The sequence below is a fragment of the Petaurus breviceps genome, unplaced genomic scaffold (assembly GCF_028583685.1).
Source record: "Petaurus breviceps papuanus isolate PSGF00001 unplaced genomic scaffold, PetGlider_PUasm1.0 76, whole genome shotgun sequence".
Lineage (NCBI taxonomy): Eukaryota > Metazoa > Chordata > Mammalia > Diprotodontia > Petauridae > Petaurus > Petaurus breviceps.
The window spans coordinates 26,842,247-26,854,618 of record NW_027186473.1 but is presented as its reverse complement, the minus strand read 5'-3'; the positions used below and the strand labels follow the sequence as shown (position 1 = coordinate 26,854,618).

Here is a 12,372-nt window from a genome sequence, read left to right as displayed (position 1 = left end):
TACTGTGCCATGTGAAATAACAAAATGGACATTTTCAGAGAAAACTGGAAAAACCTCTATGAACCGATACAGAGTGAAGTGAGCAGAACAAGTAGAACAACATTATAAAGGGGGAGGGGGTGTGTGAGTAGGCTGCAACATATAAATGTTGAGAAATTTAGAACAGGGGTAAAAGGTGTCTTTAAGGAAATGTATGACAGGAAGAAAAGATGAGGTAGACAAATGGAAAGAGTTATAGATGACAGTTTTGCAGTCATTGGACCCTTGTTATATTAGTACAAATTAAGGAAGTCCCCAGCATTTTGGGTAACCTTCTATGATGAACTTATAAGGGAATATAGGCAAATCACATGAGATGGGCAGGTGTAGATAGGTTTCAATCTGTATTATTTGAGAAAACTTCTATATTGGTTAGTACACAGAATCTATTTTAATATTTGAGATTGTGTTGTGATTAAATTATCTCTAGACACAAGTACAGATTACAAAATATTCTAAATAGAGGGCAGTCAAGATGGTGGAGTAGAAACAGGACTTATGCTCAGCTCCCGCTTCCACCTCCTCTAATTCATATAAAAAATGACTCTAAACAAACTTAGGTGCTGCAGAACCTACAAAATGAAAGAGAGGAGCTAACTTCCCAGTGAAAACAGCCCAGCAGGCCAGCAGGAAGGAGCCAGCACAGCACTCTGGGAGCAGAGCCCAGTCCTACATGAGCCAAGGTTTTAGCCTTGGCTTTAGCCTTAGCCTTTAGCACAATCAGCTGCCAGCTGGAGGGACTTCAGATCACCAGCAGCTGTGGCAGTTTCCAGAATTATCAACCCATAGATGCTAAGGACAAAATGAGAGGTCAGTAAAGTGTGGACTTTGGGAACTGGGAGTTCAGGAGTGCAGTCTGGCCATTTACTTCCTGGTGGGAGAAGCAGCTGAGGCATGGCGGCCATGCAGCCACTGCCACATGGCTGCTTCCAATCTCCTGGCCTGCAGATTGTAGGGGGACCAAGTGGCCAGTCTGAGGGGTAATCGCTCTTGCTTTAACCTGCTTGGATCTGGATCACTTTCGAGTGTGGAGGTCCTAGGGTACATGACCAGTTTCCCAGAGCAGGTGGAGGCTTCAGAGAGGGCACCCAACTAATAATTGCAGCAGCTGTGAAAACCCCAGAAATTTGGGACAAAGATCCCCTCTCTGGTAGCAGAGTTCTACTGTGGCAAAAAGCTCAAAAAGTCAAGTAATTGAGTGGCAACATGAGCAAGCAAAGGAAGCACAGTAATCCGACATTAGATTCCTATTTTGGGGACAAAAAGGATCAAAGCATGGAACAGGAGGAAGACAGCAAAGTCAGAACTCCTGCACCAAAAGATTCCAAGAAAAATATGAGCTGATTACAGGCCACAGAGGAGCTTAAGAAGGATTTTGAAAACCAAATAACAGAAGTGGAGGGAAAATTGGGAAGAGAAATGAGAACGATGCAAGAAAATTATGAAATGAGAGTCAACAACCTGACTGAAGAAAATAACACCTTAAAAAACAGACTGACTCAAATGGCAAAAGAGGCTCAAAAAGACAATGAGGAGAAGAATGCCTTAAAGGCCAAACTTGCCAGATGGAAAAAGAAACTCTAAAGCTCACTGAAGAGAATCATTCCTTCAGCATTAGATTGGAGCAAATGGAAGCTAGTGACTTTATAAAATGTTCTAATTATTAGAAAGGACAACCTTTTTTTTTGGTTCCTTTAAGCACAGTAAGTAGGATATGAAGGGCAACCTCAATTTGTTAGAGGAAAGGTTTCCTCTTTCTTGACTAATATGTGCTCCCTCAACCAAGGTATGATCATAACTCCTTAACAGTTGCCATGGTCAAAAAAAGTCATCATCTGATGGCCAGATTTCTGCTACTGAGCCTCTCCATATTCAGTGAGGCTGAGACTTTTACAACAAACATCACTGAATCCATATTCATAGAATTGCAAATCATAGACCCACAGTTAGAAGGGATCTCAGAGGCCATCAAGTTTAAATCCATGATGAAACTAGAGCTCAGAGAAATTAAGTGACTTGCCTAATATCACATAGGTAGTATGTCAGAGGTAGGATCTGAACCTGGTTCCTCTGATTCCAAATCCAGTGCTCTTTCCCCAGTGTAAAAATGTATCTCAAGATAGAACCTAGTGAAGATTTAATTCCTTTAATTAAGCCTCCAATAACCCAGAGTTACATCTATATCATGTTGAGGGATTAAAATAGGACATAAGTGGAAGAAATTACACATCAGCTAACTTAAAAAATCAAAATAGTACTCTTCTACTGGTCTTTACTGAGAATCCATGGAGAATTAGTAACAAAGAGCAAGAAGATATTCTTAAGAGCAAATACTGGTTGGGTCTTTTTTTTGTTTGTCTTTTTGGTTTTTTTTTTGTCTATCTCTAGTGCCTGGCACAATGCCTGACACATGGTAGGTCTTTAATAAATGTTTATTGATTGATTAACTTCCTTTTATTAGCTCCTCCCTCAGTCAAGTAAGCAATGAGTGTCAGGACTGTAGTATTGCAAGGGGGGAAAAGCTCTGATAACAATGGTAAGACCACAGAAATAACATGATTCATTTTTCTGCTAAATTCCTACAGAGAGGACAATGGTAAAACAATAGTGGATGTGGTACTGAAGTTTAAGTCCTGTTACAACAATAATGCAGCAATATTTCGAGACAGAGCAAGAAATATTTTACTTCAGAAGCTGATAGGTGACACTGGATCATTATGCATAGATTCTTCCTCATTTCAACTTTCAGGTAAGCCTTTTAAAGTTCTATCATGTAGTTAGAATATGTTTAGCTTTGCTTTGTAAGTGGGAGCAGCAACTTTCTCATTACATATACTGGCTTATTTAATGGGGGTTATCTTCAGTCCAGAGGCAGTTTGGCATATTTAGAAAGATGTTATTAGGGCCAGTAAGACCTGGATTCAAGTCCTGCCTCTGGCACAGAGGTTGGAATTCATTGCCTATGTGACCATGGACAAGGTTTTAACCCCTAGGTAACTCTCAAAGAACAGAAATTGCAGAGATTCTGACCTACACTGGTAGAGGGAGTTTTCTCACTGGGAGTTCTCGATACCACTGAAATCACATATCCAGTTCCTAACCCTATCCAACCACTGTTGGACTAATGTTGCATACTCCCCCCCCCAAAAAAAAATAGTACCACCCACAAAAATGGAGCTGCTATAAAATTCACAATATTTATACATAAATATGCATGTCAATGCTCCCAATCATATTGCTCCTATATTGCTTTATAGTGCCAAAATTTCTTGCTGTCACTTCTACTTCTCAATTAAAAGAGTCCTTGATTACATACTAACAAAAGAGCCATTCTTAAACACTGATGCATAAATCAAGCTCTCATCTCCCTGACTTCAACAAATTTGTCCAAGGAGAGAAAGTATGCTCCCTTCTTTAACAGGAAGACAAAATTGACTAAAGTATTCACCAAAAATCTACCTCAAGGACTTATTCACATGATACACCAAAAGGAACAATGAAGGAGAAATGAGCCTGCCTCTTCCATGACCCCCTTTTGTTATTGAAACATAACTCTCAAACCAAGTCCCTGGAGATTCTTCCCACTCAAGCCACTACTTCCAGCAGCTATTACTTTCTGAAAATTTCTTTTTTTTTTTTTTAACATTGGCCATGGATTTGCACTTTGGGAACTACAAGGCTCCCATAGTACAGAAATGAGGAAAGCAAAGAAAGTCAACAACAAATTTCAGCTATTTAAAGTTTCATGAATCACATGGAGAGCAAATAGTTTCTAGAGATGATGATTATATCGATCTTCTGCTACTATTAACCTCTGAATATAATGGAAATATAACATTTACAAATGCTGGTGGTGATGGTTGTTTGAAGAAGACAGAAGTTATTTCTTAAACCATGCTTTTTGTGCCTCCAAAATATTCATCTCTCCTAGACTTCCACTCTCAAATATTTTGAAGTCTCCTGGAATTGACTGGTTTCATAGACATACCAGAATCAAAAACCTGGCCTATGTAACTATAGCATATTTTTTAAATTATCAAAGCATTTAGGCATATCCTACTTCATTTATTCCTCACCACAACCAAGTGAAGACCCAAGCCAGATGAGTATTATTATTCCAGTTTTTCAGATGAGAAGATTGAGGCTCAGAAAAGGTGAGCACTTGACCCAAAGCCAAAGCCAATTAGAGCAGACTCAGTTCTCTGCCCTAGGTCCAATCTTCTTTCCCTTCTATCATGTTGCCTCTCAGTTTGGTAGACAATATAGAACTCAGTCATTGGCTAAATCAGTTCTGCCAATACCTTAACTAAATATAAACTGAAACATTATTCATTTATACAACTTGGTATAATTGAAGAGGAGAGGTGGGAAAGGAAGGGGAAGGAAATAAGTATTCAGTAGTGCCTGCTGTGGTCCAGGCACTGTGCTAAGAGCTTTTCTAAGAATCTAATTTGATTCTCAACAATCTTGTGAAACAGTTATCTTCATTTTAAAGTTGAGGCAACTGAGACAAATAGGGGTTAAGTGATTTACCTAGGGTCACACAGCTAGGAAGTGTCTGAGGCCAGATTTTCAACTTATGTCTTCCTGACTCCAGACCCAGTGCTCTATCCATTGAACCATAAATTGCCCCAAAAGTGATTCTCATCAGAAAAGGTGATACTTATTCGACTCCAATCAAGTTATTCTCTAGCTTAGATGTTTGATGATTTCTTATTTAACTAGCCAAGGTTAGTATAATAGCAGCTTATTAGCTACTTTTAACTAAATTTTGTTGTCTGAGCTAGTATCCAATTATATATCCCATAAGCATTTCAACCTCAAGAAGACACTTAGTGTCTGTGACCTTAGACAAGACATTTAACCTCTTTATGCCTCAGTTTCCTTATCTATAAAATGAAGATAATAATAGAATCTACCTTACACTATCATTGTGAAGATCAAACAAGATAATATATGTAAAGTATTTTGTAAACTTTAAAATCCTATCTAAATGGTAGATGTTGTTATTATGTCCAGTACAGAACTCATTGTCTTCTCTCTAAATTCACCTTTCCTCCAAACTTCCCTATTTCTGTTGAAGTTTCCATCATCTTTACAGTTACCCAGGTTCAAAACCTTGGAGTTATTCTTGACCCTTGCCTCTCCTTCACTATCTCATATGCAGCCAAGTCTTATCAATTCTGTTCCCATAACCTATCTCCTCTTTCTTCACTCACATGATCACAAGCTTAGTTCAGACCCTCATGACCTCCCCCTGGCCAATCTCAACACTTTTTATTGGACTCTTCCCTTTCCAATCTGACCTCCACATTATTATCAAAACAATCATCCTAAAACACCTCTGACCTACTCAGACACCTTTAGAGGCATTCTTACTGCCTGCAGGATAAATTATGAACTCCTCAACTTAGCATTTAACGAACTTTACAAGCTGACTCCATGTTTCCAGGTTGATTGAACTTCACACACTCTATGTTTCAACCAAACTGGCTGCCTGGCTGTTCTCCAAATTCAGTATTGCATTTCAAGTTTTAAGCTCCACCTCTCAGAATTAGCTTCCTTCAAATTTAGTTCATGTGCCAGCACTAATAGAAGCCTTTCTTGAGGGGTGGTTAGGTGGCACAGTGAATAGAGCACCGGCCCTGGAGTCAGGAGGACCTGAGTTCAAATGTGGCCTCAGACACTTAACACAAAACTAGCCGTGTGACCTTGGGCAAGTCACTTAACCCCAATTGCCCCTCCAAAAAGGAAAAAAAAAAGAAGCCTTTTTTAACCTTTCTAGTTGCTAGTGCTTTCTCCCTCCTCAAAAAATTATGTCTGTATTTATCTCTTTACATGTTTTATCTCCTCTAGAATATAAGCTCTTTGAGGGCAAGACTATTTATCATTTTGTTTTCACCTCTCCGGCACCTAGCCCAGTACTATGTATGTAGAAGGTATTTTTAAAATGCTTTTTAGATTGAACTGTATAGGATTAGTTCCTGGTACTCTGTAAGATAAGGTGGTGGGTTTGAACCTTTAATAAGCTGTTTGAGATAATGTATGCCACTAGCCCTGACAAGTTCATGGATCAAAGAGCAAGAAAGCATGAATTTCCAACTACCATTAGAAAAAATAGCAAAACCTCAAAATGCATTACCTACTGATGATTAATGATATTGTCACATACAAAAAAAAGATATTATTACTGCTATTGTTATTGTGACTTTTCTGTCTATAAAAGATAGAAGAGAAAGAATGAATTGTTTATATAGCAGAAATTACAAAATGGTTTCATATCAGCATCAACTCTTGTTTTGGAATGCACTAAAGTGGATAGAAAGTCGGCTTTGAAGTTAGGAGGGGCCCATGTTTCTTTAACCATAGACTTGCAATATGAATTATATTTTGCTTACACCAAAATTGGTTCTGAGAGGTAGAGTTGCTCTCAGAGTCAAAACAACCAAGCATCAAGTCTTGTCTCTGAACTGTATTGGTTGTGGGACCCTGAGGAAATCATTTAACATCTTGTTGTCCCAGGCAAAATAACTGCAGAAAAGTTGCATGTTTACATTAATAGAGGGAATTTTCTCACCAGGAAAATCACAAGTCCAGACCCCACCCCCCAAAATGGGTGTGTGTATATATATTTATGTGTGTGTTGTATGTATATGCACACACATACATATATGTACACACATATGCATATGTGTATATATTAAGTTTATTTCCCTGACAATATAGCGATAAATAGTTGGGAGATGTATCAGAAAAGGGGGCTAATTGCTAAGGATGAATAAATGTTCAAAAATAATCTGCAAAGTGGATGATCTGCACAATAAAAATTAAAAGTTTCCATTGTTAGATCAAATACAAATTCCTCAGCTTAGAATAAAGCCCTGCAAAATCTGGTTCTAATCTATCATTCCAGCCAAGCTGCACATTATTCCCTGGCTTCCCTCAAGACTCAAATCTACCTCCTTGAAAAGACTCTTATTTATTCCCCCAGGTTTTGAGGATGACCAATGACCCCCCCCTAAAATTATTTTGAATTTGTTTTGTATCTTCTTTGTATATACCTATTAGAATGTATGGTACTTCCTCCCAGGGAGTTACTTAAGGATAAGGATTGTTTGATTCTGTCTTTGTATGTCTAGTCCGGATCTAGGTCTGGCACATAATAGATTCTTAATAAATACTTCATGAACTGAATTGAATAATTGAAATTAAATAGTATGGACTGTACCTTATTAGATCATTGGCCTGTAAAAATCAATGAGGACTACATGATGCTGCAGAAGAATGGCTGAGACTGACTCTGTCAATACTGTTTATCTGTGGTTCTTACTAGATTTGTCCAGTAAACCTTAAGTCACTAAAGTACAATGAATGCCTAGAAGTATTTTTAAAATGTCATTTTAAATACATATCTCACAGATCTGATATAGATTCTCCCTTTCCATTATAATCCTTGTTGCCTTTGCAATTTAAGTGTACCAATAATTAAAGTTTATTGACACTAATTATTTAATATTTGAATTGATTCTATACTGTTTTATCATTATCTGTAGCACTGAGGGTCCCATATTATACAGAGCATTAACAAAGACAAATTCTCTTGATTCACATGTGGGTACCTAACCTACTATTAAGGTGTGGTTTAAACACCAGGAACATTTGATTTATTATTGTTTTAGTTATTGTTCATTATTATATTAGTTACTGTTTAGCTTAATGCATAGATGAACATTTTTTAAAAGTGAGTAAGAATGAATTTCATTTCCACGAGCAGAAGTATAGATTAGGAACTAGGAGACAAGAAGTTTTTATTATGGCTTTTGGTGTATATGTAACCCTGGGCAAGTCACTGGTTTTCTAGGCTTCCTACTTCAGTGATCAATCAGGACTGCAACAATAGTTATCCAGGGTGCCATCAATCATTAGTTGTAACTATAGCATAAATGGTGTGTTCAGGACAAGGAGTATAGGTTATAAAACACAGAGAAAAGAAGGTTCCCATGCTAGAAAAATTTACAACCTATGATTTTTTTTCAATCAGACCTATTGATTTCATTACTATAAGAAACTCCTGGAGAGTTTATATATAATATATATAATAGCCTGGAGAGGCTAGGTGGCACAGTGAATAGAGCACCGGTCCTGCAGTCAGGAGGACCTGAGTTCAAATGTGACCTCAGACACTTAACACTTGCTAGCTGTGTGACTTTGAGGAAGTCACTTAGCCCCAATTGCCCTGCCCTCCCCCCTCCAAAAAGCAAAATAAATAAATATTTTTTTAAAAATCCTTTTACCAATACAGACTGGCTGATAACTTGAAAATTATAGGGCATTGAGAGGAGGAGAGACTTGCCCAGGGTCACACAGCCAGGACATGTCAGAGACAAGACCTGAACCTAGTTCTCCCTGGCTCTAAGACCAGCTCTCCATGTACTATCCACAATACCATGATAACTCTCAAATTGTCCTTGCTAAATTCAACCTGTCATAGGGATAGAAACTGTACCTATGATTTCATTGATAAAGGAAGTTAGCAAATGAGGAAATTATCTCTATCAATGCAGATGAGCACTGTTTCCTGCAACTTAGAATCTATTGAGAGTGGTTTAGAGCACTGATTGATGAGTCATTTGGCCAGAGTCTCTCTATGCATTCTCCCATGCCTCCTTTTCCACTGAACATAACAGAAAAATCAAAAAGTAAGTAAACGTAAAACTGTTCTATATACTTACTGTACCTCCTGCTGCTTAGTAGGAGAAAACTCTATGAAGGAATCAAATAGGCTTTCCTATGTAGGCTTGTAAGCCTATGCATTTCAAATTCGATTTAATAAACATTCATTAAGAGTCTACTATATGCAAGGCACTGTGCATATACAAAGATACAAATGAAAAACAGTTCCTGCCCTTGAAGAACTTACATCCTATCCAGAGGTTAAGTGTAGAGATAAATAAAGTCAGGATGCAGAAAGGTAGTTGGCACAGTGGATAGAGTGTTGAGCCTTAAGTCAGGAAGACTCATCTTCCTGAGTTCAAATCTGGCCTCAGACATTTATTAGCTATGAGATACTGGGTAAGTTGCTTAAAACCCTATTTGCTTCAGTTTCCTCATCTATAAAATGAGTTGGAGAAGTTAACGGCAAACCACTCCTGAATCTTTGCCAAGAAAACCCAAATTGGGTCACAAAGAGACAGACGTGACTGAAATGACTGAACAACAAAAGTCAGGGTAAATCAAAGAGGGAGAGAACATTAACAAATAAAAAGCTTGGGAAAGGTTTTGCATAAAAGGTGGCAATTGATCTGAACCTTGAAGAAAGCTAAGGAGCCTAAGAAGAGGAAGCAAAGAAAGCTTGTATGCTGTAGTAATGGGGCCAATTTATGCAAAGATCTGAGGTCCGGAAACAGAATTATCGGTTCATAGGCAGGCAATAGGGCAATTTGGTTAGAATGTAGAGTACACTAAGAGAAATGAGTCAAAAAAAATAGGCTGAAGTCAGAGTGTGAAGAGTAAATTGAGAAGTTTGGATTCTATCCTAGGGGCAAAATGGGGAGCAAAGATTTTTGAGCAGGGGACTGACATGATCAGGCCTATGCTCTAGAAACTACAAGCAGATAGAAATTTGTTTAAAAAAAATACTAATGAGGTAAAGTAACAGCAAAAAGTCTTCCTACTGCCAGTGATAAAATCTGGAATGTTAAATAAAGCATGCTCAATGTAGGACCATTTTTACTATATGGAAGTCAATGGAAGAAGTGACTAAAGATTAAATGAAAGTTTTACTAATTAATATCAGTAGCATCAGTAGTCATAGAATAATAACTGTTTTTGTTAACTTCAATTTTACTAAAACAAAAGATTCTATAATAACCAATAAGAAGTCTCATTTTGGTTAGAATATATTTGAGCTTAGGGTGCAGAATATTTTCTCTGGTGATACTTTTCGGAAGAAGACAAAGATAGCTGATACCCAGCAGTAGATTGTGTTGAAGGGGATATGTGACTTTTTCTTTTTAATTTCTAATGGGAGAGGAGTGGTTAGGTTTTTTTTTTTGGTTTGGTGTGTGTGTGTGTGTGAGCTTTTGGTTATTGGGTTTAACTATTTTCATAAAAATCAAAAACTCCTATCTGCTGAAAAATTCATCCATAATGAGGAATGCAAACATTCTCTCTGCTAAAAAAAATAACTTCTGGCAATTAGCAAAATGAGAGACACAGAGAGAAAGAAATTGATAAAGAGAGATAGAAATAGATGATTGATAGAAGATAGACACATACATACATACATACATACATACATACATAACAGATAGAACCCTGGTGTGTTTTTTTTTGTTTGATTCTGTAAGGTTACTTCCCTTTTAAGGTGAAAAAATGCAGTAAATTTTCAATCTAAGAGTAATGTATCATCTTAATTTGTCCTTGTTTATCTGACCAAACTGGAAAACACAAAACTTCACACCTTGCACAATCTTTGACTCCAAAACACATTTTAAAAGTACATTGGGTTCTTTCTCCTAATGTCCCATGAGAAATAATACTATCTTTTTTCATCATGATTTTCTGGTAGGCCTATGATTCTCGGGTTATCTCTCCTGGATCTGTTTTCCAGGTCAGTTATTTTTCCATTGAGATGTTTTACCTCTTTTTCTAATTTTTCATTCTTATTGTTTTGTTTGACTAATTCTTGGTTCCTCATAGAGTTATTTGTTTCAATTTGGTTGATTCTGGTTTTTAGCAAATCATTTTCCTTGGTTAGTTTTTGGAGCTCCTTTTCCATATCATACACTTTTCTTTTTAAGGAGCTGTTTCCTTCATTATAATATTTTTCTAATTCTGAAATTTTGATTTTAAAAGAATTATTCATTTTGTCTTCTATCTCTCTCATTTGGTTTTCAAAGTTCCTTTTGAGCTCATCTAGGGAGCTTTCTGTGCTTGGGACCTGGTCCCTGTTGATGTTTCAGCTGTGGGTGTGGATTCCACATTGTCTCCCTCTAAGTTTGGTTCCTACCTCTGAAGATAGTAGGACTCCAGAGTCTTTGTAGTCTGCTTTCTAACCATTTTGAGGCAGGGCCCTAGCCATGCCCTTCCTCTAGGGTTCCCAAGCCTTTACTGTTGAGGGTTTTGCCCTGGGGCAATAATTACTATGTTTTCAGGGTCAGAGGGGGTGGAGTTGGAGCAGGCAAGGTTCACTCTGCCATCCTAGTCCTTGGAGGTCCTGATAGGGGCTTTTTAAATTTCTGGGCTGCGGAGTGGTAGTCCCAGGAGTATTTGCTCTCTTGGACAGGGGCCCTGCATTTGGTTCTTACCTTGCTTTTTCCAGTCCCAGCCCTTTGGTGAAAAGCCTGGTAGTGGCCCTTGTGGTTGGTGGGATGACTTGCCCCCCTCATTGGTCAGGCCTCTTCCCGGTCTGCCCCTGAGCACAGTGCCTGTGCAGGCTGCCTACCCCGAGAAATAATACTATCTTCCAAGTCTGTAAAGCACTAGGATTTAGTTGACATGTCAACTCACATTTAGTTTAAGTGTCAACTTATTCTGAAGTGTCAACTCTTGTTCTGATCTGCATTGGAATCACAATAGAAAGACAGTTTCCTAAATCTTATATTGATGTAGTCTTGGAGTTTAGAGAGGCTGGATTTCAAATCCCACCTACAATACTTACCACTTGCGCACCAATAGCCAAGTCATTAAAACTCTATGAGACATTTCATCATCTATTAAACAGAGTTGATAATATCTGTAACACATTTCCATCTCACAAAACTGTTCCAAAGATGAAGATAAATTGCTATGAAAGTGTCAGTGATGATAATTATATGATTTCCATATAATCTAAAAATTATCAATAATAAATGTATTATTATTCTAAGGATCACTATCTACATAGAAAACATATACTAAGGACTTGAAAGAATGCAGAAAAAAATAAAATAATATGTAACATTAAAAGGTTACCTTAACCTAACTCCTTCTGGGTTAAGGTTAATGTTCAAATTACAAAGGAGATGTTATAGATATGTTAACGCTATACGTCAAATATAAAGATAATACAACATCTTATATGTCCAAAATCAGGTTTATTATTTCTTAAAAAAAAATTTAGATACAAAATCCTGTTAGACCTTCTGTCTTCCTAATTTCTGCCAATATTCAATATCTTGATATTTGTCTCTTCCCTTCTAAGGAATGAAATTCAGGTATGAAGGCACAGCCATTGAAAAGATATGGGGGGGGCAGCTAGGTGGCGCAGTGAGTAGAGCACAGGCCCCAGAGTCAGAAGGACCTGAGTTCGGATCCGGCCTCAGATGCTTCACACACACACACACACACACA

At 37.7% G+C, this 12,372-nt stretch overlaps 1 protein-coding gene across 1 annotated transcript in view; it reads left to right on the top strand.

Annotated features, from left to right (window-relative positions):
- LOC138174764 (transmembrane protease serine 11C-like) overlaps window positions 1-12,372 on the top strand; it is a 130,333-nt gene that overhangs the window by 54,800 nt on the left and 63,161 nt on the right. Inside the window, exon 5 of the mRNA XM_069105048.1 lies at window positions 2,625-2,788. Within this exon, the coding sequence (XP_068961149.1) occupies window positions 2,625-2,788 (164 nt within the window). The remainder of the gene's footprint in view (window positions 1-2,624; window positions 2,789-12,372) is intronic.